We start from the raw sequence: 23,489 nt of genomic DNA on the forward strand, positions 1-23,489 counted from the left end.
GGGGGGGGCAAAGGGCTGTAACATTACAGGGAAAAAGTCACCAAGCATGAACAATGATTCAATTCCTAGGGGAGTCCACACACCGGGAGGAGGCCACAAATAGTTTGCTATGACATCAAAGAGGATGGAATCCCTAATCTGTTGTACGGATCTAGATCAGAAGTCCATCTTCGGAGGTTATGCTCCATCCAGGTGTGGTAGATAGCGGCACCTAAAGCAAACTTGCTCATAGAATCACAACAAAATTTGCTAGCAAAGGTCATATCCGCCCACGTCTACTCTCTCAAAAGGTAAAATCTTCATTTTCTACGACCAGCCTTTAACAAGGAGGCATTTCCAAATAGAGGAGACGGGGTTGACAAAGGAAAGGTGGTTTACATATACAGTGTCATTCCAACAAAGGCAACAAGATGGAGATGTTGAAATCTGCCTCTGGACAAGAAAGGACTATGTTGGAAGGTAGCAAGAAAAAGTCCGCCAGACGATGAAACTTTGGCAGAGAATGTGACTCTTAAACCAAACTAGAGAGTGCCGAAATTGAACGGACCCACGAATCGGATGAGGTCCCAAGCCGACTTGAAACTAAAGAGGTCTGTTGGAGAAGCAGTTCAAGTAAAAGTATCACCACTCCCCTTAGACCTTCTGGGTATAGTTGTGAGGGATTTATAGATGGAAGATCAAGGGGGAGGGTGCCCAACCATCAGGATGAAGAATGTCAGAAATCATGGCCAGCCTTACATGGTCTAAGGAGTAGATAGCCCTGTTACTGACTTAGTGGAGGAGAACTCTCTATGGATGCCAATGGTCCAACCATAATCTAGTGGAGCAACCATAATCTAGTGGAGGCACTATTATCATATAGGATTGGATAACCTCGTAAGCAAGAGGTTTGAGCTTCAACATTTTTGTCCAAACCCAAAAAGAATCTAAAATAGAAGGAGCAGACCAAATAGAGTCATAATGAAGAAGGCAATAGTCAACAAGTTAGCCCAAATACTCTTCGACTTAGCCGCTAACTTCCAAAAGAGATCGAGGATACTTGCCGAGTTGACTTCTTTTATTCTTCGTAGACCATGCACCTCCTCATCTTTTGGGAGGTAGGCGATTGCTCAACCGAGGGGTGAAGGAATCTGGAGGTGTCACAAGCTTTCTAGAGAAAGGCACACATGAGGGACTCCATTTCATAATACAGGACTAGGGCAGCTCAAAAATGCCAGACTAATAAATTTAAAAGGACTAAATATACTGGGGTCTGGCATAAAATCCTCTCTCAGGCCTATCGCTCTGGGGCCTTCTCCTTGCCCGTTGGTGATATCTCTTCCATGTCCCTTTGGTTTGATTGTTAGCACCCATATGGTGTATTCTACTCTATTGTGGGTGCGTGATTGGTTTACTCCCTTATCTTGGCCAGAGATGCCTCAGAGGCTTCCATAATCTCCATTGGCTCTCGGTCCTCCCCTTTCTCTCTGGCCCTCTTTGACTTTGTTCCTCCTTGCCCCCTTTCCCCCCCCTCTCCTCCCTTCCCAGGAGGGATTGTGTTATCTGGTCTCCCTCTCCCTCTTGCACCTCCTCTCATTCCGCTAGGGATTTAGTCCGTCATAGAGGCCTTTTAGTCGTTTGGCAGAAGATTTTTTGGTTTATAGGTCATATCCCCCGCCACTCCGTCATTGTTTGGAGAGCTCTCTCCAACTGCCTTTGCACCCAGTCCTTCCTCATCTACCATCATAATTACATCCCCCGGCTAATTGCCTTTGCTGGAATGGAGCTGAATCTGCTGACCATCTCTTCTCTGAGTGCCCCTTCTCCTCCTCGGTTTGGAAGAAAGTCCTCAGTAGTTGGTGGCTCTCGAGAGGAAAACCTCTCCCCCTTCTGAGAGAATAGATCTGGGTTGATTTGACTTTTAGTGGGAACTTTATTTGTGATGCTACTAGGAAGCTCGGATTTGGTGCCTCCGTTAACCACATCTGGATGGAACATAATCTTCCAACTCCAAATCCTTTGATAAAATTTGAAATGCCATCTACTTCGGTAATGTAGGACTAGATTTGATAAGTCAAACTAGACCCAAACTGCTAGAACTTTTAAACAAAGAACAACCACAGCCAATCCCAATACACCAGCAAATATCAAACCAACAGGAAAGAGGTAAACCAGTAGCTATCGATCTCAGTACTCAGTACCACTTAGGCCAGATTTTAGTTGATCAAATAAATAAAAACCAGCAGCAGTAATATGAGGCAACAGTCCCAAAACAACAGCAGAAAATGACAGAACAGAATAGGACAAATCAGGCTATCGATTCTGGTTATATTCTGGCAGAATCACTACAGGACAAAATATCGGAGATTTTGAATATCTCACTAATGACTGCACAGGCAGGCCTACTTTGGATCGATTCTTAAGGGTGTACAAGGGAACAATCAACCAAAGTTTGGAAGCCAGCCAATGGCTGGAACTGGTTCCAACAGTAGAGGCCAATTGGCTCTGTTTCAGGAATTCTGGGCAGGAAATTAAAATTATAAATACCTGATTGTAACAGCAATAGATCTCTGAGAATAAAACTTGAATTAGTTGAGAAAGAGCAATAAAACTTGAGACACCTTCTGGACTTCTCACCGCAAATAATCGCTTGGATCAAACACCAAACCCGAGACCTTGATCAAAAACAAGGGGAGCCTCAACAGAGACCAGCGGCAGCAGCAACATCTTTTTTCTTAATTCAAATCGTCCTTGGCTTAGGAGCCTCCTCTTCTTATTTATAATAATGATGGGGGTTGCATAAAATAGAAACTAACTTTAGTTTCCAAAAACTGAAATAGAAACTTACAAAATAGAAGGTCCTCTAGTTACTAAAACTGGAAATAGAAACTAGGAATTAAAAGTACTGAAATTAGAAACTAAATAAACTGGATTTAGAAACTAAATAATAAACTAAATAACCCCATCAATCCCCAACTAAAAAGGAAAATAACTAGTAATCCCGTACTAATCTTAGAGCCCCTCTTTAGACCCATAAAAGTGGCCCAATATACTCCAAACCACATGGACTGAAAGCTCAACACATATACAACCCAACCCTATGCTTATTCCTAATAAAACAAGCCTATTTTGGTTATTAATCTGCATCATTCGGTGTCAGTTCTAAACTTGCCCTATCCCTCTATCGTCTTGTAAGGGATTCCCCAAGGAACAAAGGATCATTGTTGTGTCATGGGGTCTTCCCTCCTACCTATTGGTGCCCCCTCTTCCCTATCTTAATGGGTTATTGTTGTGTCCTGGGTCTTCCCTTCGTCCCTGTCTTAATGGTTTGTTGCTTTGTTTTTGCTTTTGTTTATTGATTTGCTTCCCTCTTGGGGTCCTTGTGTATTCACGCCTTCCTTTTTTTCCCTTTCCCCTTTGGTAATGAATTCATTATTCATCCAAAAATAAAAAATAAAAAAAGAAGCTGATTTGATCTATTTAAGATGACCCACGTATGAGAGAAGCTTGTTTTTCGAAAGCGAAGCCTCTTGCACAAGAGATCCAGAATAGGAGTGCAATGGTAGACAGTCAACGTGGAGGGGATCAATGGCAAACCTAGATACTTTACCGGTCTCCATGAGACAGAACTTATCAACCTGAGAGGCCCCATTAGGGAATAAGAGAGATTTCAAATGATTGATCAGAAGACCCAATATATTTTTGAAGTGGCACAAAGTCGCAAACAAGACATAATAGCCTCAACTGAAGGAATATTGACCTTAGAGAAGATTATGACGTCATCGGTGAAGGCTAGTCGAGAGATCTTTAGAGCCTTGCATTTTGGAATAGGAGAAATAAGCTGTCGGTCCATACTAGGTTGGATACTTTTGGAAAGCACTTCAGGCTAAGGTGAAAATGTTGGGGAAAGGGGACAGCCATGATGAATGCCACTACAGAAGAGGCGAAGGAACCAGTGGGGTTGCATGGACAAGCACTGAGAAACTTGGATATAAAATGAATAGTAGATCCAATTGACAAAGGCGGAAGGAAGGACATAGTTTGCTACCGTTTCACCTAAAAGCTCTAACTGTTAGGGAAGGCAGCATTAATGTATACATCGCCACTCCCTTGCATATGCAGGCCAAGATCCCATGGTTCTTGCACATGGAGCTCACACGGCATTTCCTTCTCGCAGCATGGAGGGAGAAGAAATGTCAAGAAGACTCTTCCAATGCACTTCCCAGCAGTCGTACATTTGACTTGTCTAGAATGACAAAGGACTTTTCTTATTTATAGAGGGGATTTAGTATAACAACGGATTACAGTTAAGGAAAGCTATGTAAGGCTGAGTCATAGTCCTTATCCCAGCATATTAGTCATGAACTAATCATAACCGTTATCTTATCCCAAACAACTCCACTTTGGTGGCCTTGACACTTGCACTGTCAATTTACTTTCAGAATTAGTAGGTCCTCTGTTCCACACTTTTGTGAAACATTTCAAGGGGTAATTTGATATGAAGGAATGCTCTTTGAGATCCTGATGGAAGACAGATCTTCATGGAACCCTAGGTGGCTCAATTGTTGGCTCTCTAGGGCCAAGATGGAGATTTTAGAAACCGTTATTCCCCTATATTTTTGTCGATACAACTTCTAATTACACAAATGGCAGAAATGTGAGATCTTCAACAAGGTTAATTCACTAACAAGACTTTCCAGCAAGATCAGATCACTCATGTTTAGTTTGACAGGTCAATCACATCAAAGTGTCTTCTGCTCTTGAAAGCAACATTAAAATCAAAATTAGTTAAAGATATATATATTCCTTAAACAACGTGATTGCGGAACATATAGTTCATCCTAACAGGTGTTGTGTTTTTGGTTTGTCCAATGATATTTATAGTTTTGATTATTTAATTTTTGTTGTTTTATACATTATTTTATTTTATTTTATTTTTTGAGGGTTGCTTCTAGGTTATCGGTTTGCATGGTGGTGCACTACTTGGTGTGGCATATCGGACATCACGGAAGATCAACCCTGCAGCTGCAACTGCAATTTCGACTTTTCAGTCAATGCCATTATCTGGCTTTGGCAATAGTGGTCTATCTTCTTTTACGGCTGCTGATGATCCATTGTCTTCTAATAGACCATCTGTTTCTGAAGTAGCACCTCAAAACTTTCAGCTTTACAGGTGGGATATTATCTGTTCATCATCTTTCTTTAACCTTACTTTTATGGGTTCTCTGAGAAGTTTCAATGGTTTCTTGTGTTATAGTAGTATGCTTGCTACTGTGTATTGTTTTCTCCATTGATTATTGGTTTTGTGCTTCTACTGGCTGAATATGCATTCTATATTCCATGGCATAGCTAATACCATCCATCCTTCTTTTCTTTTTTGTTCTTCAGTGATTCTTATTGTACTTACTTTTTTATGTGTCTTGATCACTAGTGGAAAAACCAGTCCTTATATGGGTTTTTTCATTTATTTCAGTTTTGTGTTTAATTTAATTTACAATTTTGCAGTTGGGAAACGTTTCAACCTGTGAGTGGTCTTCTTGCCCAACCAGAATGGACTGCATGGGACCAAACTGTTGAGTATTGTGCTTTTGCCTACCAACAATATATCATAATATCTTCCTTGCGCCCCCAATATAGATATCTGGGGGATGTTGCCATTCCTTGTGCTACTGGGGCCGTTTGGCATCGAAGACAGCTATTCGTGGCTACACCAACTACTATCGAGTAAGATACCGACCTCTGTGATTTTTATCCTGATGGAATTGTTTTGTTTGGATAACTTATTAACGTGTTTCCCTAAACATGGACAATGATGACTGATTCCATCTATCATCTCTCTCTCTCTCAAACCTACATGAGCCATACATGAATATTTAACTTTCAACAGATCAGAATGGTTGAAAACATCTCAATTATACCATGCTTTTTTGAGTGCTCTTTGGCCAGCAGCTTCAGGTGGCTCCTATTTTTTGGTAACACAATAGTTAGGAGGATCTTTCAAATGAAGGAAAAAACTTTTGAAATCTCTGAATCATGGAGATGGGAGGACATTTTATGGATAGTTGAAATGTAGTGAAGATTCTCCAAGTTCATGTTGATGAACTGAAGAACTTTTTGCTAGGTCTTTTAGATGATCCGAAAGCTTTAATTAATGGTGAGACATAGTGCAAGATTAATAATGCAAGGGTTAAGCACCCCAATGTAATGGGCCCAATTTATCTGTGCAAAGCCTACGTAATGTAGGAGGGTCCTGTCACGCTGAGTTATTGCTGGACTGATACGAGTAAAATAAAAGAAGAAAAAAATAGAGAAAGAATGGGAAGAAGAAGGATATGTAGCGATCTTAGAGATCCAGGTTGAGACACTTGAAGTCATCAGCATGGATTCAAGTACAGTCAAGTGTAGGTCGTCCCTTCCATTTGACAAGAAAAGACTAGTAGCCTTTGCAACCCCGCATTGTAGTGAACTTGCTGTTGCACGAACAGTGTTTCTTGAATTCTTTCTGTCCTTTTCCTCTTCATGCTTCGATCTACATCAGCAGGAATTTGAAATATGGACCAGAAATTCAATTCCACTCGAGAACTTAAATTGTACACTAACAGAATTTAGAAGCTAGACACATGTCCCAATCATACTAGAAATAACAAGATCAGAAAAGGTTGCTTTTCAGTCAACGGTATTCAACATATGGTTCTTTAACAGATCTCCACAGCTGGATGGAACTATTTAATTTGTTGAGAACCAGAATAACAACGAGAGGGGTAATTAATTACATATTCTGTTCTGTCACAACAGGTTGCTAAGAATGGCAAAAAAGAACTCTGAGAGTTCTTGCAGAACAGTGGGTACATAGGCAAAAATTAAACATACAAATAACTTGAAGGGTTTTAATCTGTCAAAATGGCATTGCAACTCTTGTCGCAAAGAAGCTCTATGCATCCAATCCTTCAATTCAGAACAATAAAGTGGAAGTAGATCTGGAATATTAGATTTTTTACAAAGTGCTAACTGAACTGATTTGTTGATGTGAATCTGTCTTACTGCCTTTGCGCAAATCAGAGCACTAGAGGCAGAAGGTTAAGAAGATGAAGTAGAAGATCTTAAAGCCCACTGGCAGGCCTAACTCACCTTTGTTAAGTTGTTCTTAGTTAAGGAACTTGTCAATAGTGGTTGTAAGTCAGGGGAAAGGGTTTTAGGAGTTCCAGGTCAAGTCATGACCAGCTATATCTAACTTCAGTCTAGGTTGCAGTTTTTATTTTTGTTTTCTTTTGGGTCCAGTTGAAACTTATTGTTGTTCTTCCGTTTTTCCCTTGATAAGTGATTTGTAGTAGGGATATTATCATTCGTCATTTCAGTCCAGTAGGAGAGCCTTTTCAGCCACCACTGTAGCCTATAAAAAAAGAGCAACCCAGTACATGAAGCTCCCGCTACTGCAGGGTCTTGGAGGGGCAAATGTACATTGTAGCCTATATATAGTCTAAAAAAAACAGAGCATTGTAACCTTTTTTTTTTTTTTTTCATCAGGTCATTGCTATTCTTCCCTCTTGCATTGAGATCTTGGGCTACTATTTTTCTTGATTAAATTTGCAAATCAGTATTTCTACTTGGTTTTCTGTATTGATTTTAACTATTTTCATTTCAGGCCTGTGCTATGTCATTTATCGTACCTGCAGAATCAATTTTTTTCATTCCAAGAAAAACCTAATTGATGTATAAATTGCATGTATATATATATAGATGTATGGAAGATAAATTCTGACCACATACTGGTCTCTAAAAGGGAAACTTAAATTTTCTACCACTGGTTAAAAACAGCTAAAAGCTCACATGTATTCCCCCTTTTGAGGACTTGCTAATGTTTTAACCGAAAAGACTGAAATTATGGTTTTACTAAAAAGGAGATATGTGGTCATGCGATTCCTTTAAAAGGTTTTACTCTTGAACCAAATGCTGTCTTAGTCCTGGACTTGCCGAATTGGATCAAATCTATTGATTCAATCCTTTTGTCACTGCATCAGTTTGGTTCTTGGAGAGAAAAGGATGTGTGAGATTTTAGTTATAATTTTAGTGGGAGTTTTTTTGGAGATTTTGGAGTGGTCTAGAGGTCGTGCTTGAAATTTGTTCATTCCTGAAGATTGTGCTTGAAAATCGGTTAGTCTGTTGGGTTAGTAAGTCCTCTGGTGCAACTTAGAATTTGACTGCTGACTGGAATGAAAATCAGCCTTTTTGACTTGGAGTATTCTTCAAACTATCCCTTTCAGAAATCGCAGCCAATCAATCTCCTATTACTTCAATGCTGGTTTCTGACATCCACCCCACCATCCCAAAAAAAAAAAAGAATCTTTGATTTCCATTATGGCATTCTATTCATGAGCTGAAAAGATGGGGCACACTGTATATATGAATGCTTACTACCCACTCATGATTATTAGGTGGATTTGTAAATTTAAAATGGCTATCCATTTTTCCTCACATCTTTACAATTTCTCAGGATCTTCTTAGAAAGGGAAAATATTGGGAAATCCAGTCTTATTTTTACAGGATTAAAGTTTCCCACCACATCTGCTTAAAACTGAAACTGCACGCAGTCGTCGTTTCCCCCACCCAAAACACTGTAACATTCCCCTATATAATGTCCTAAATACTCCCTCTTTGACAGGGTTCCTGTGATACCCCCCTCCAATGCTCGAAACTGCTCACAGGCGTTGGGAGTGAACCCTCCCCCATTTTTATATTAAGAAATTGCCTGTATTAATAAAGACTTAAGTTTGCAGTTGCTAAGTAAAATGGCATCCCATAATATTCTTTTCTTTGTAGATCAAAGTAGATTTTGTGAGAAATTAGGGATGTACTTGTAACATTTCTTAATTTCAGCTAAATTTGTTGGTGTGCTTGTTTACACTAGCTCTGTTATAATTTCAGGTGTGTTTTTGTGGATGCTGGAGTTGCACCTGTTGATATTGAAACCAAGAAGAGAAAGGAAGAGATGAAAGTTAAAGAAGCACAAGCAAGAGCCGTTGCTGAGCATGGAGAGTTAGCACTGATCACAGTTGATAGTTCGCAAACTATTTTAAATGAAAGAATTTCCTTGAGGCCCCCAATGCTGCAGGTTATAATAATTAGAGAATCAAGTTTTTCTTGAATCTTAATACTGTTATTTTGATTATTCAGTTTAAAGTTTATTTAGTTGGTATAAGGCTGAGTTGTTGTTCTTATTGTTGTATTCAGTTGAAAATCTATTTAATTTTCCTGTCACTTGGTCCAATTTGACCATACTGATAGCCTGGTTTACTGCTGGCCTTGTTCTTTTGAACTGCACCACTTAGGCTTTGAAACCATAGAATCACTTTCAATTGTTTTCCTTGTTTTCTAATAATTCATGTGTATTTATTCTTAAACAAAAACATCCCGAATGTTTCATCAAGAATTTGAAAAAATAATCCACATTTGCCGGATTCAATTTCTTTAACCAAATTTCAAGTCCAATTTGCACATATTGATTAAAAATTTGGGTTTCAACTGTGTAGGCAATGGTTTGTTCTGTTGAAATTCGGAAGATTGTTTGAGCATTTCTGAGACCGAACTCCAAGATGCTCAACATCTTTAGGGACTTCTGGTCAATGTGGTTTTGACAACTTCCAGTATTTTGAATTCAACCTTGCTTAAACTTTATTCACTAAAATGTATCTTCAAGCCTAGACCGGCGAATTCATCTTATTTCCTTGCTTTCAGTAGTCCACTCTAAGACTAAAGAGACAACTGTTTCTGTCAGGTGGTGCGGTTGGCTTCCTTTCAGCATGCTCCTTCTGTGCCACCATTTCTAATGTTACCAAAACAAGCTAAGGTAGATGGGGATGACTCTGGTGTGCTAAAAGATGTGGAAGAGAGGAGAGTGAATGAGATAGCTGTTGGTGGTGGAGGGGTGTCTGTGGCAGTCACTCGTTTTCCTGCGGAACAGAAACGGCCTGTTGGACCTCTTGTTGTGGTTGGTGTCAGAGATGGAGTGCTTTGGCTCATTGATAGGTGATTTTTTCGTTTCAAGTCTCAGGAACTGTTTGTTAAAGCTGGATCTCTGTGTGTTGAAGGAATGGGGTTCTCTTTACATGTGTCCATAGTTGGTTTCCTCTTGATGTAGTTATCCAGTAAACATAATGTAGTTCTGCATAATGTTTGTTCTTGTAATCATAGCATCATATAACTAGTTCTACACCTATGCTCACCATTATATCATTTCATTCTATTGATGGGTTCGCTCCAAAGATTGTTTATTAACAAATAGTTAGTGCCCCTTGAATGATTATATTGGCAAAGATATCTTATGCTATTGGAAAAAGTATAATTTTAGCCCTAAGGACTTTGATATCAAATATTTACTTATTTGTGATAATAGGAAATTGTTTCATCAACCCTGTATTTATGTATAAATAGTATGTTGATCAACACTGCCCTAAAGTGGTGCATCAGTGTGTGTGTATCTATCATGACTGTGTGGTGAAACTGATTAGATCAAAGTCTCTTATCGAAGCTATTATCTAATTGGTTTTCAGTATCCACATAATGCATATAGATAAGTCCCATACAAAGCTTTTCCTTGACAAAGTAAGCAATCTCTATCTTTTTCATTCTATTATGCTACGCTGGATTCAAGGCAATGCTAATGGCTGCCTTATTGTCCCAATAGAGGTTCATGGGCTCTAGTATAAAAAAACCATCTCTTCAATGATTCCGTATGTCGTAATCAGACATATGACTAACTTAAAAGACAATAAAACCGTAATCAAAACTCAAACTAACTAAGCAACCAAAAATATAAATATTATCACAAACACCTCTTCTATAATCAGTCATAATCTATTATTATGGTTCAGAACTGCAAGATCTTAGTCTCGCTGGATGGGTAGCTTAACCTTTCAAATGGCACAAAAATGTGCAAAACAGACAAGTTTGAACTTTAGAAAATAACACAACTGCTGCTGCTGCTGACTTCTTTTCCTTTGCCTTTGTTATCAAATCTGAACAACTCCCAAGGAGAGGAACTAACCATCGTTACTGGATTGCCCATAAACCAGGTCTGATATTCTTCCATGTAGGTTTCAACCTTCCATCTACATCAGAGAACACTAAGGATCTTCTGCCCATCGATCTTACTTAATTCAGCTCTCTATTTTTGGGTGTTGAATTGTAGAATCAGCCCTGAAAAATTTCAGAAATTCTGTCGAATTTTATGGTTCACTTGTTTTATTCAAGTGAGAATGGAGGGTTAGAATATACAAGCAACTAGGAGAAATTGGGGTTTTACATTGTGAAGTATCTTGATTGCAAATGGAGCATAAATTTGAAGCCACTTAAGAGCTTATAGATCACTGGAATAACAGTCTTTTGAATTCTGCATTTCAGGTATATGTGTGCCCATGCCTTGTCACTTAGTCATCCTGGTATCCGTTGTCGCTGTCTAGCTGCATATGGAGATGCTGTCAGTGCAGTGAAATGGTATAGTGATTATGATTTCTCCTTATTCTCCTTTCACATGTTTCTTTGCTTCTTTTATACTAACGACACTTGTTTTGCAGGGCAAGTAGGCTTGGTAGAGAGCACCATGATGACTTGGCACAATTCATGCTGGGGATGGGTTATGCAACTGAAGCACTTCATTTGCCTGGAATATCAAAGAGGTCTGCAATTCAGACACTGCCTGTTTAGTGGTTAGAATCATGACGCCTCATGTCAGGCAAAATCTAATATTGTGTTCTAGTCTGGAATGAACAGGATTAATACTTGCATTGCAATCAGAAGTGTTGTTATCTTTTATTTTATACCTTATATGCTTAAATGGCCTTTCGTTTGTGGATATTTCTCAGGTTGGAGTTTGATCTTGCCATGCAGAGTAATGATTTGAAAAGAGCCCTTCAATGCCTTATGACAATGAGCAATAGCAGGGATATTGGACAAGAAAATGTAGGTTTAGATGTATCTGAAATTCTCACTTTAACAGCTAAACAGGAAAATATTATGGATGCTGTCCAAGGGATTGTAAAATTTGCCAGAGAGTTTTTGGATCTTATTGATGCTGCAGATGCTACTGCACAAGCTGATATTGCTCGTGAGGCTCTTAAGAGGTTAGCTGCTGCAGGTTCAATCAAGGGAGCATTACGTGGTCAAGAGTTAAGAGGACTAGCTCTACGTCTTGCAAATCATGGGGAGCTGACACGGCTTAGTGTATGTAGTCGTGACTAATCTCTTACTTTTATTACACTCCATGACACAAAATTTAATGCAGATTTTTTCTGGTATATTTCTTGTATTTTTATTTCTCATAAAAAATAAAAAACTTTTTCTAATGTTTTTATATACTATCATAAGGTGACTGACCATTAAAATTTAACAGTATAAATAACCTTGTTTAAATTATTCCTCTGTACATTCCCGTATCTTTTCTCTTTTTTTTTTTACTCATTTTTCTGCTGAATACATGTAGATCTATGACTTTGTCCTCTAATTTATTCCGCTATGAATTAGTAACAAAGGTAGATTCAATTGAAGATTTATATGGAGGATGGCTATGACATTACGTGCTCCCAACAGTGATTTACCAGAGGGATGCATGAAAGGTGGGTTAACTCAATCCCACCAAAAAGAGGAGCATATTTAAGATGCCTTCTGATTGTAATCAGGCAGCTATGCAACTAAGTGGCTCCAGTTGGAGCAAATGTTCTGTATACTGTCCATACTGAATTCTTTACACATTGAGTTGCCTAAAGACAGTAAGACACCCCAACTCTGTAGTTGCAACTCACCACTGCATAACTTGAAGGAATATATTACTGACATCGATACCTGTAACTTCAATTTTTTTGCAATTAGGTAAGACATTACCTAATTTCATGCTTTACCATAATCTATGGAAGTCGCAGTTGAAACCTGTAACTTCAATTTTTTGTGTTTTTTCAAATGCTAATTTTGCACTGTTTCCCTAGATTATCACTTCACCTGAATTTGGTATATTCACAGCCTAATTGATTTAATTTTAAGTGTCATTGATTTATTTTCAGCAGCATTATGCTTTTATTCTAAGTAATTTTGTTGTGATATAAGTGCTGTCTTCATTGAATTTAGTGGAACACTGGGAGAAATTTTCAGGTTTCAGAAATAGCTATGAATAGATTTTTCCCTCTCCATGCCTTGCCATCTAATCACGAATATTCCCTCTTGTTACATTGTCTGAATAGGTCTTCCTCCTGATTTAGCCGTACTTTTTCTTTCAGGGTTTGGTAAATAATCTGATCTCAGCTGGCCAAGGACGTGAAGCTGCATTTGCAGCTGCAGTTTTGGGAGACAATGCCCTAATGGAGAAGGCATGGCAGGACACTGGGATGCTGGCGGAGGCTGTGCTCCATGCTCATGTATGTTTCTTTTTTGGAATACCCTCAGTTTAACCAGGCATGGTTACACCGACTGTAACCATATGATGCGGACTGAAATAAGATAAAGGAATTATGTAATTAAACTTTCTAGTTATGGTGTGTAGGACCATTTCTGCCCCCTACAATACAAAGAACACCCCTACATTTATGGAGGGCAATTCCATTTGGTTAGAGTCTCGGTGTAACCAATTGTGGTTACACATAGAAAAACCCTTATTTTACGAATAAAATTTCATCCACTTGAAATCGGTACTTTGATCTCACTAGTTTCTCATGTCTTCAGGCTCATGGCCGGCCAACATTGAAGAACTTGGCTCTGGCTTGGAATAAGATGCTACAAAAGGAGCTTGAACACACTCCAACAATGAAAACAGATGCTGCGTCTGCTTTTCTTGCTTCTCTGGAGGAACCCAAGCTAACAAGTTTAGCAGAAGCAGGGAAAAAACCGCCGATTGAAATTCTTCCCCCTGGGATGGTGTCTCTAACTGCTACAATTCCCATTCAGAAAAAGCCGACTCCTGGGATGCAGGGTTCCCAGCAGCCGCCTGGCAAACCATTGCTATTAGAACCACCCCCTTCCACTGATCAACCTGCAAGTGCCCCACTTTCTACAGCAGTGAATGATCCAATTCCATTACCGGTGAGTTCACCACCTTCATCAGCCACAGAAGACCCAGTTGCCCCACAGGAGAGTGTTCAAGCACAGCCAGCAAGTAGTTCACCACCACCACCATTGGAGGCTGATGGCCAGATAGAAGATAATCAGTTGGCAGGTGTTCCGACCCAATCATCAGTGATTGAAGGTGTTCCGACCCAATCATCAATGATTGACCCACTTGCTTGACAAGAAAGTATTTCAACATCGCTTGCCAAAGTTGCCAGTACGGTAAACAGATGATGTTCCAGCTTTCTCAGAATATGATCAATCCATGCCAACCTGTTTCCCAACAACTTTCATAGTGGCAATTATGAGTGAAGTGCATTATAGTGGGATTTTCATTGTTTTCAGATGAGCTCCAGCATCATGCCCGAGTTCCCATCCATTGATTTTCTGCTGTTGTCCTAACTCGGATCCATGTAGTCAGCCCCATTTAGTTAGGATAAGGCTGAGTTGTGTTGTTGTTCTGTGGCCCGGTTGGTTTAACTTAATTCCAGCTTCTTATCTCCCGTTGTTCAATATGCGGATGAAGAACTATTAATTTTCTAGTCGGAGTATGTTAGAAATTTGGGTATCATCATTGTTTTCTGCTGCATCCCCCGACTTTTGAGTTTCAAGTCAATGCCTACTTCCTTACCTCATTATCTTCAGGAGGTGGATTTAGGATGAGTAATTTTCTAGGTGGTTGTATTTTGTGAGATTTTCTGATCTTGTATATGTGTTTCATTATTGACATGATATGGAGCAAATTTTTTATTGTAGCATATTACCACAAGAAAAAGACAGCAATATTTTGCTGGTGTTATTCTGTCCTGTCAAATTATTGAGTCATTAAAAAAAAAATTGACACTTGCTGTGGAATAGTGATTTACCCAATTTAGAGAAATGAGAAAGCAAATGAATCTATGTACAAGGGTTATTTGGTGCATATTCACTATTTTCATAGAGTCTATCAGCCTCACAATGCCTTTATCTAAAGAAAAAAAATCAGTCTCACAATGCCAATCAAATTCATAACTCACATGCATTAATCTCTCACAATGCATATCCATTAATCCGATGGCATCAACTATCTCAGAGATATGGGTCTGAAATGGAAGCTAGGAAGGCTGTGGGAATGAAACTAACCTCAGGGAGAGGCCAAGCAGATATAAAGGGAGAGAGGAGAGTACCTGAAAAGCTTGGGGGAGATCCTCAATTTGGGTATTTGAATCGAGAAGAGAGAAGAGAGAAGAGTAGAGATCAAGAGATAGGAGAGACCAACGAGGCTAATCGTGTTTGGGGTAATCTAGTTACCTATATTTTATGTCGTACAAGAAATGTATCTACTGCACATATAATGCTTAGTTTATGTTATTAAAAAAAAAGTGATTTTAGAAAGGGTTGTTTGTATGACATCTCTAGGTTTATGTATACTTCTTTCAAATGCCCCTTTATCTTATTCCACAAGTACTTTAAGTTAGGGGTAAAGAGGGTTTTTGAAAGGTTTTGAAAATAATTTATTGTTTTTTCATTTTCAAAAGTTGTGGTACACTTTTCGAATGCACTTGTGAAATGAAATGTTCTATAGTCGTTTAGAACGAAAATGTATTTTTCTACCTAAAAAAAAATAAAGCAAGAAAAATGTATACTAAACTAAAAGGGCAAAAAAAAAAAAAACTATAAATCAATTGACTTCTTGAGAAATATCAACAAGAAAATTTATTCTTTTTTTTTTTTTTTCTTCACATATAATGTGATAATTCACTGGTTACTGTTCAAACAATTATTGTAGTCATTTTTTTTATCAAAAAATTTTTTTCTGGTCACTCTGTATCATGGAACCTGCAAAGATAATATCTCATCTTACTCGATTTCGCCCCTCCAATTGCAAGATTGCAAGTCTTAAATCCTTCAATAGTGATTGATCTTTAGAGGTTAGAGAGACGACCATGAAAACTTAGGTGGGAACGAAAAATAAAGAAATTTAGCCACATGAAGAAAAATTACAGTCTTCACCCATGTTTCTAATGCTTTGTTAGGACTCCTGGAATGGTAACCCACCATGCGATCTCATCATTACCTCTCCCCTTATTATTGAATATCCAAAATATCTTTTATGAGTCTCATCCAATCAGTAGAACTGTAGATTAAAAGATCCTATCTTCACTATAAGTGAAGGCAAACTCATCCAAAAGAATAAGAATGGATTACACATCTCTCCTCTTTCTTTTCTTTAGGCCTGTTTGATTGGTGGGAAAATGATGGGGTAAGAATGAACATTGAAAAGTTTGTCTACACTTTTGGGGAAAGGCAAAAGAGTCATTTAATTGGTTGAGTAGGATTTTTTTTTTTTTTCTTTTTTCTTTCGGGCGGGGGAGGCTACCTATCTGACATGCCCATGGGATATAACTACAGGCTACAGCTACTAGAGAGTCAAGTGGGATAAATGGTATCATTAGAAATGCTAATTTGTGCCATTCACTGCACCTCAGGGCCATCCAAAGGGTTTTTTTTTTTTTTCCCCTAACTCAGGTATTGAGAAATTTTGGTTTTTCAAATTTGTTCTCTTAATTATTAAAAATGTGCGGGATCGGCTTGGATCTATTTGCCCCAGTCGGTGTCTAGTTTTCTATTCCTTTCCCTTCATGTTTTTGATTATGTTGCAGTTCTTGCTACTCAATTTTTTTTTTTTTTTTTTTTTTTTTTTTTTTTTTTAACCCCAATGGCCCAATTTGGATTTATGTCCTCTTTGGTGCGTTTTCAATTAAGTCTTTTTGAGAAGGTCGAGAAGAATTTGAAATTCTCAGTCATGTAACAAGTTCCTTCCTAAGATATTTTTTCTTTCTCCCTGCAAAAAAGTTGTATATGGTCTAGTTTCACTTGCTTCATGAATCCAGAATGCCTGATAATTATCTGGCCAGCTTGTTAGTTATTGCATTGCCCACAAATCACATCAACTTAATGAGTTAATCAATTTATAGGGTCCTTCCAAGTGTCACTATACCTAGTAAAGTACAATGCTTCATTATTTGATATTTATCAATGTGATAACAGACTCCACATACATCTCAACGGTCAAATTTTAGTCCAAAATAAGCAAGGAAAATCACTCAGACTCTTATTCAAGGTTTTAGTAAAATTACCAAAATGCCATCAAATAGAGATGAATAATACTAATGGTCTAGCTAGTAGAATATGAAAATTGGAAGTTTTTTTTTTTTAAATAGAGATGAAAAAACAAGGGAATATGCCGGAAGGTATACATGATTGAATTTAAGTCTGAAACTTGATATATGGCCAATATAAAACATCTTCTAGATATCCATATGATCAAATTTGCCACATCACTTTTCCATGTGGAAAAACTTGGTGTCAATCTAAAGATACCCTCCAGACTTTTGGGTCTAAAAGAAATTATCAATAAAATTTATATGCTATTTGATTTGATTATGATTTCATGTTTATTGTGTGAGAAACTAAGTAAAGATAGGTACCACTTGTTCCAAGAAAAATTTTGGCATTTTCAAACTTCAAAGAAGGGAAAGGGAAAGGGAAAGCTTGCTTAATTGGAAGGTAATTTAACACAGAAAAAGAGTAAATATATGTTTTTTGTCTGCACCACTTCATCGATATAGTAACTCATAATCAAATTTTGGTAAATAAATATATGTTTTTTGACAACTTAAAACATAATTTTTAAGTATTTGAACTTAAATATCAATTAATGGATGGAAATTTAAAAATACTATAGTCTTACTAGACCTATCCATATCCAGTTCATCCTTTGGAACTATATCACATTCAAAATCTGATGAATTGAAATGGTATTTTGTAAATTGTAAAATATCAACCAGTTCTTTATTTTCAAATCAGGTGGCAAAAACAAATGAAATATCTTGTTATTTCTTCAACAATTTCGAATCCCTAATGACAAAAATACTTTTTTTTGTTTTTTCTTTCCTTCTTTTTTTACGATTTACATTTACTATTTATTCTATTACTTGTACTCAGAGGTCATGAAATGCATCTAGATATCACTGCTTGTATACTCAATAGGGTATGTATTCCCATCATAACGACCGGATCAAGGAACAAAAATCTTTGATAGATCCATTAATTCCAAGGTTGAAACTCCCAAGTGAAAGGCTGATTGTTACTTCACTTCTCTCATGCAATTAAGAACTCATAATCATAGGGTAAATATCATTTGGGATCCATAAAATTTGGAGAAACTATGAAGTACTACAAGGTCTTTCAAGTTTTTGGAAATGAAAAACTCATAACCATAGAAAATGAATAATTCAAATTAACATGGGTGAAGGAAAATTAGTCCTAAGGAACCATTGTAGTGTAGGGAAGAGAGATATTTTCCCAGGAAAAATCAATTGGGTCAGTGGGTCTTAGCATAAAATAGACTTTCTACAAAACAGGACATAGTCATATAAAACTAGGAGATAAATCCAAACAGTAGTCCATAAAACAAAAGGGACAAAAGTAGAGCCAAGGCATCCCTACTCCTAACATGAAAAAAAGAGTTTATATATATACAGTTTCAGCTTGCAAATTTCAATAAACTAAGATTCAAATAATCAAATCAAACATGAAGGAGAGATCCAATAATTTCACTTAGAAAATTTGGAAATGTCAGTGTCGCAACTAAGATATTGAAATGGGAATTTCTGAATTGAAGGACCCACATGATGATGATCAACAACTTGAGAAGAAGGGTTGCATTTGTTTTGGCATAGTTCATCCAGACTTTGATGAGATACTTGCAGAAGTTTGTCCAAGAAAGTCCAATCACCATTGAACCTCTGATCATGCTGAACTAGTCCTCCTCCACCGTTTGATGTCAACTTCATTAAGTTCTGTGAACACTCCATGTCCATAGTGTTCAATGACAAAGGTGATAGGAAAGATGGAGCATTAAGAGTTGATTGATCTGGACTCAACAACTGTGGGAGATGCATGGAACTATTGAAGGTGAAATCATATTGCGTCTGGAAATTTTGCTTTGGCTGTAATGGAACTGATGATCCTCCTGGCTTCATGTGGCTGAAATGTTGTTCTTCATCTTGGGCCACTTCTGGTTGAAACCCCCTTTGATGGCTCTTTTTCTTGAATACCCTACAAACAACCCATCCATCTTCCTGCTAAAACCAATGTAAGAAAGATTAATTTTCCTTTTTTTCTCTAATCCCACTAAACGCTTATAATAGTAACACAATTACATATTGTACAATTTCTTTTTTAGGTGAATGAGAAAAAAATATTAAAAGAAGAAAAAAAAAATATATATATATATATATAAGAGCCCAGAGGTACTAACAGGGGGAGGATCGCGATCTAAACAAACAAAACAACCAACAAGAGGAATAAATCTAACAATATAAAGCAAAAATGAATCTATGGGAAGCTAAACATTAATTTTCCGGTCCCCAAATCGCAGATAGTATGAGAAGAACCTAATGTGATGACTCTCTCACAGTAAAACATTATAGCCCTCTGAAACATCAATTTCTTCAGAATAATCACAACAACCTTGGTGAGGTAAGCAAAAGAGGAAGGCCGCCGCCACTCAATAATATGAAAGAATGAAAATTCCTCACCTAAAACCACACTAGCTTCATGAGGTAAAGTTTCTAGGATCTCTTCCGAAGAGGCAACAGAAGGACACATCACATGGAGGCTCCCAAAGGAGGGGAAAGGCGAAATAATGCCGCTTTCACTCTGATCTCTAGGCCCCAAGTTAAAATGGTCCCTAGATCCTGGCCCTGGTAATTCTCTCTCTCTCATAGAGGTTTGGAAGAAACTCCTCAATATTCGCTTTAGGCCTAGGTGTAGTGGGGATTCTGTTCAATGGGATAACTCTACTAATAAATCCACCAATTTTATTGCTTGGAATTTGGTGCGCACTAGAACTCCTGTTGTTCCATGGTTTAGATCCATTTGGTTCAGTTCTTTCATCCCTAAGCATTCATTTACTGCTTGGAGGGCTATGACTAAATCTCTCCCCACTCAGGAGTTTCTTCTTCAAAGAAATATAGTCATTTCCAATTGCTGCCTTTGTTGGAACTCTATAGAAAGTGTGGATCATCCTTTTTTCTCCTGTCCCTTTTTCAAGTCCGTTTGGAATGGTATCCTCATGAAATGTTGGCCCCTCTCTAGAGTTATCCTTTCTTTTGACAGGGAATGGAGGTGGATCTTAAAAGAATTCAATAGCAAAACTTCTTGTGATATTATAGGTAAGTTGGCTTTTTGTGCAGCAATTCACCATATTTGGTGAGAAAGAAATAAAAGGAGATGGACTTCATCTTCACGTTGTATTGATCAAATATGGAATGCCATCACCTTTGAGGTTAGAAATAAAATCCTTTATAGGTGTGCCACGTGCCCAGATTCTTTTAAAAATAGGCACCTTGCTTTGGCTTGGGATCTTCCACTTATCTCCTCTTCCCCCTAACTTTGATGAAGCCTCTTTTTTTTCGTTTCGCCCCTCCCCCTTCTTTTAGTGTACCATTTTTTTCTTGGTATGTAATTTGCCCCCACCCCTAGTTTTTCTTGTATCCCCCTTGATGGTTGTTTTGTCCCCTCCCCTTGGTTCTTCATTTGTTTGGGCTTCGGCCTTTGGATAGCCTATGGGTTGGCTTTGTATTTCTTTTTTTTTTATTTTCTTTTATTTAATATATTTTTTTTCACCCAAAAAAAAATGGTTTCTAGATGGAGGGGATTTCTTCTTTCTTGTACAAATGATATAACTCTATAAGATGTAATTAATAACATTTCATGAACACAGGTACAAGTGATCATCATTATTCTTCTTTCTCTTTCCTGTCTTAAGCCTGGTTTACATTCACATAATAGGGGAAAATGGCCTACACTAACTCAGTAATCCAAATTACTCTACTTTGTCTTAAATGGGCATCTCTTTCCTCTATCTTTTCAAATCTATATATTCGATTTTTTTTATATATAACTAATGCATTTCAGAGGTTAAATAAATTAGAACTATTATATTATTTGATTTCGGGATCATATCACATAGGGAGTGAATTAGTTGGTGGGTTACATCTTACACATCTTAATTAATGTTAAAGTAGGGATCAGATGGATTGGTAGATATATATATATATATAATACCTGAACCTCAGCATTGTTGTCGTCAAGGCGATACTCGTGCATGATCCAGTCAGTCTTTTGGCCATATGGAGCTCGTCCTGTGTAGAACACTAAGGTTTTCCTCATACCAATTCGTTTGGAATTGCTGAGATGAATAGCTTTGTCTCTCCCTGTGGCTTTCCAAAACCCAGCGGTTGTTGCTCGATTTGTTCTTGTTCCAGTTGGGTATTTTTTATCCTTATGGCTGAAGAAATACCACTCATTCTGAATCCCTGATCCAATTCTACATTTATCTGCAAATGCTTCAATGTAAAAATATTAGCTTTCTTGGTTGTAGAGAAGAGTGAAGAGAAAAACTCTTAATTAAAATAATAATAATAATAATAACACTTTTAAATCAAGTGGGTGCCTAGCTATATAGGATCATCTTCGAGTTCAGTTAGATTCAAGAGATTCCCCAGACTTAGTATTTTTTTGTTAAAAGATCATTTGTATTAAAAAGAAAAGAAACAATTACAAGATATACCAACAAATCTGAAGAGCAACCATCACCTACGGCAATGCTATCAAGAGAACAAGCTCACTGGAAAGAAAAACACACACAACACCTAGAAAAATATGAAGATTCCCTAGATTAAATATCTTAAACACAACAGATTAGTGTTGGGGTCCACACGAAAGCATTATCTTACATCGGTTGTGACTAACTCGATGTGAAACCTTACGACGATTTGGACACTCTTGATTAATTTTTAAGGATGAGTTGTACCCAAGTTCCCAATAATCAGTTCTATTGGGTAATCTAGATCTATTGGCAAGAGAGCAAGACGAACCAACTAACCCAAATCAAGGGTATCAGTAACATCAGTAGTGGAGGAGTAACATATATAGAAGAGGGTTATGCTTACGGACCCTTGAGGTCCCAAGGTTCAAGTTTGTTCAGATCGACTTCTTTGATGACATCTAAGTCGATGACTTCGTAGGCCACCTTCTTCCTCAGATAGTAGTAGAGAAGCTCTTCATCGGTGGGGTGGAATCGGAAACCCGGAGGAACTGACACTTCTCCATTTCCGGCCATCATCATCCTCAACACTACGTGTCTCTGTGCTTCTTTTATCCTGCAACAACAAAGATTGAACAAACTAGATAAAAAAGAATGATACTAACACATGGTAAATTCATGCATGCATGCACCTGTGTACTACTTCAACCTGCATACCCTAAAAACATACAACCCAAAGATGCCAGAATCTGATCACCTTTTTGCATCTAAGGTTCCTTACTAGGGCCAGAATCTCTTACTTTCCAATTTTAGGGTTGTCAGCAGTTAAAGGTTAACTTTCTCTTCTTCTGCTTTTCTGCCTAACCTTTGAACTAGATTAAAACCCAAAGGGAGAACCCCCACCTTAGGGCTTTTTTGGTGAGAAAAAGAGAGAGAGACTTCACCTCTTTCATAAAAGAAGCTTCTTTCTAGCTAGACAAAGACAATAACCTGAATAGCAGTGAATCCTAAAGCCCTTTTCTCTCATTTTCAGACCCATTTCATCTCATTCAAAAGCAATCAAGAAAAGAAAAGGAAAACAAAAAACCAACCTCTAAGCTATGAAGCTTCTCAAGAACACAGAAGAAAGACGACCCAGACACGAAGTACCCAATTCCTTCGCTTGTAGGGCACGGAGTGTGTTAAGTAGAGAGAGAGAGAGAGAGAGAGAGAGAGAGAGTTGAAGATTAACATGTGAAGCTAGAAACGAGGACCAAGAGAGGGAAGGGAACAGAAATAAAGAAATATAATAAAATAGTGTATAGGAAATTAGGAATTAATATAATAATGATATGTGGATGTGTTTTCTCTTCTTACGGATTGAGATGATATGAGATTGGAAGATGTCCGTTGAATAGGGAACTTTCCCTGAAAAACGCCTCATTCTTATGATGAAAAAATGCAAAGCTGTCATTTCGCTAGACTTATACAAATTTCTTCTTCCTCTTTTTTTATATAATCTGATTTGAAAGTTCTGAATTCACATCTGTTTCTATTCCCTTCTATTGTTCCACACACGGTCAGAGTCAGAGGAATGAAGGAATTATTCATTTCATTCCATATTCCACCCTAGCTTATTTTTTAATATCGTTCTACTAATCTGGGAGAAAAATATTTTTTTTGGGTTTTCATTGGACCAGGAATCAGGACATATGTATAAATTAAGCCTCTATATTCGAGAGAACTACCATGTATAACATATCCCTAGTCAATGGTTCCCCATGGATCTGCTCTTATGCTGATTTGTGCTTAGGTTTCGCCTAAATCTAGAAGGATGCAATTTCGTATA

The 23,489-nt window shown here is 37.7% G+C and overlaps 2 protein-coding genes across 4 annotated transcripts in view; one reads left to right on the top strand and one right to left on the bottom strand.

Annotated features, from left to right (window-relative positions):
* The window catches only part of LOC122088154, a 48,199-nt gene extending 33,280 nt beyond the window's left edge, over positions 1-14,919 (top strand). Inside the window, exons 13-21 of the mRNA XM_042657316.1 lie at positions 4,935-5,152; positions 5,485-5,703; positions 8,902-9,088; positions 9,752-10,002; positions 11,377-11,469; positions 11,550-11,651; positions 11,838-12,195; positions 13,242-13,379; positions 13,684-14,919. Coding sequence (XP_042513250.1) covers positions 4,935-5,152; positions 5,485-5,703; positions 8,902-9,088; positions 9,752-10,002; positions 11,377-11,469; positions 11,550-11,651; positions 11,838-12,195; positions 13,242-13,379; positions 13,684-14,244 — 2,127 coding nt within the window. The 3' untranslated portion in view covers positions 14,245-14,919. The remainder of the gene's footprint in view (positions 1-4,934; positions 5,153-5,484; positions 5,704-8,901; positions 9,089-9,751; positions 10,003-11,376; positions 11,470-11,549; positions 11,652-11,837; positions 12,196-13,241; positions 13,380-13,683) is intronic.
* A 3,537-nt stretch (positions 14,920-18,456) lies between these two features.
* Positions 18,457-22,829, bottom strand: LOC122088033 (protein SOMBRERO). 3 transcript variants are annotated; one of them, XM_042657172.1, is made up of 4 exons: positions 22,753-22,829; positions 22,072-22,277; positions 21,181-21,452; positions 18,457-19,190 (listed from the first exon to the last, which is right to left on the bottom strand). In XM_042657172.1, exons 2-4 carry the CDS (start codon positions 22,241-22,243, stop codon positions 18,663-18,665), a joined length of 972 nt encoding a protein of 323 aa, XP_042513106.1. In that variant the 5' UTR covers positions 22,244-22,277; positions 22,753-22,829; the 3' UTR covers positions 18,457-18,662. The 3 variants fall into 3 exon arrangements, with proteins under 3 accessions (XP_042513106.1, XP_042513104.1, XP_042513105.1); XM_042657170.1 differs by having other exon boundaries at positions 18,457-19,193; XM_042657171.1 differs by lacking the exon at positions 22,753-22,829 and adding an exon at positions 22,606-22,705 and having other exon boundaries at positions 18,457-19,193.
* Positions 22,830-23,489: the final 660 nt, after the last annotated feature.

Source organism: Macadamia integrifolia, chromosome 9 (assembly GCF_013358625.1).
Source record: "Macadamia integrifolia cultivar HAES 741 chromosome 9, SCU_Mint_v3, whole genome shotgun sequence".
Classification (NCBI taxonomy): domain Eukaryota; kingdom Viridiplantae; phylum Streptophyta; class Magnoliopsida; order Proteales; family Proteaceae; genus Macadamia; species Macadamia integrifolia.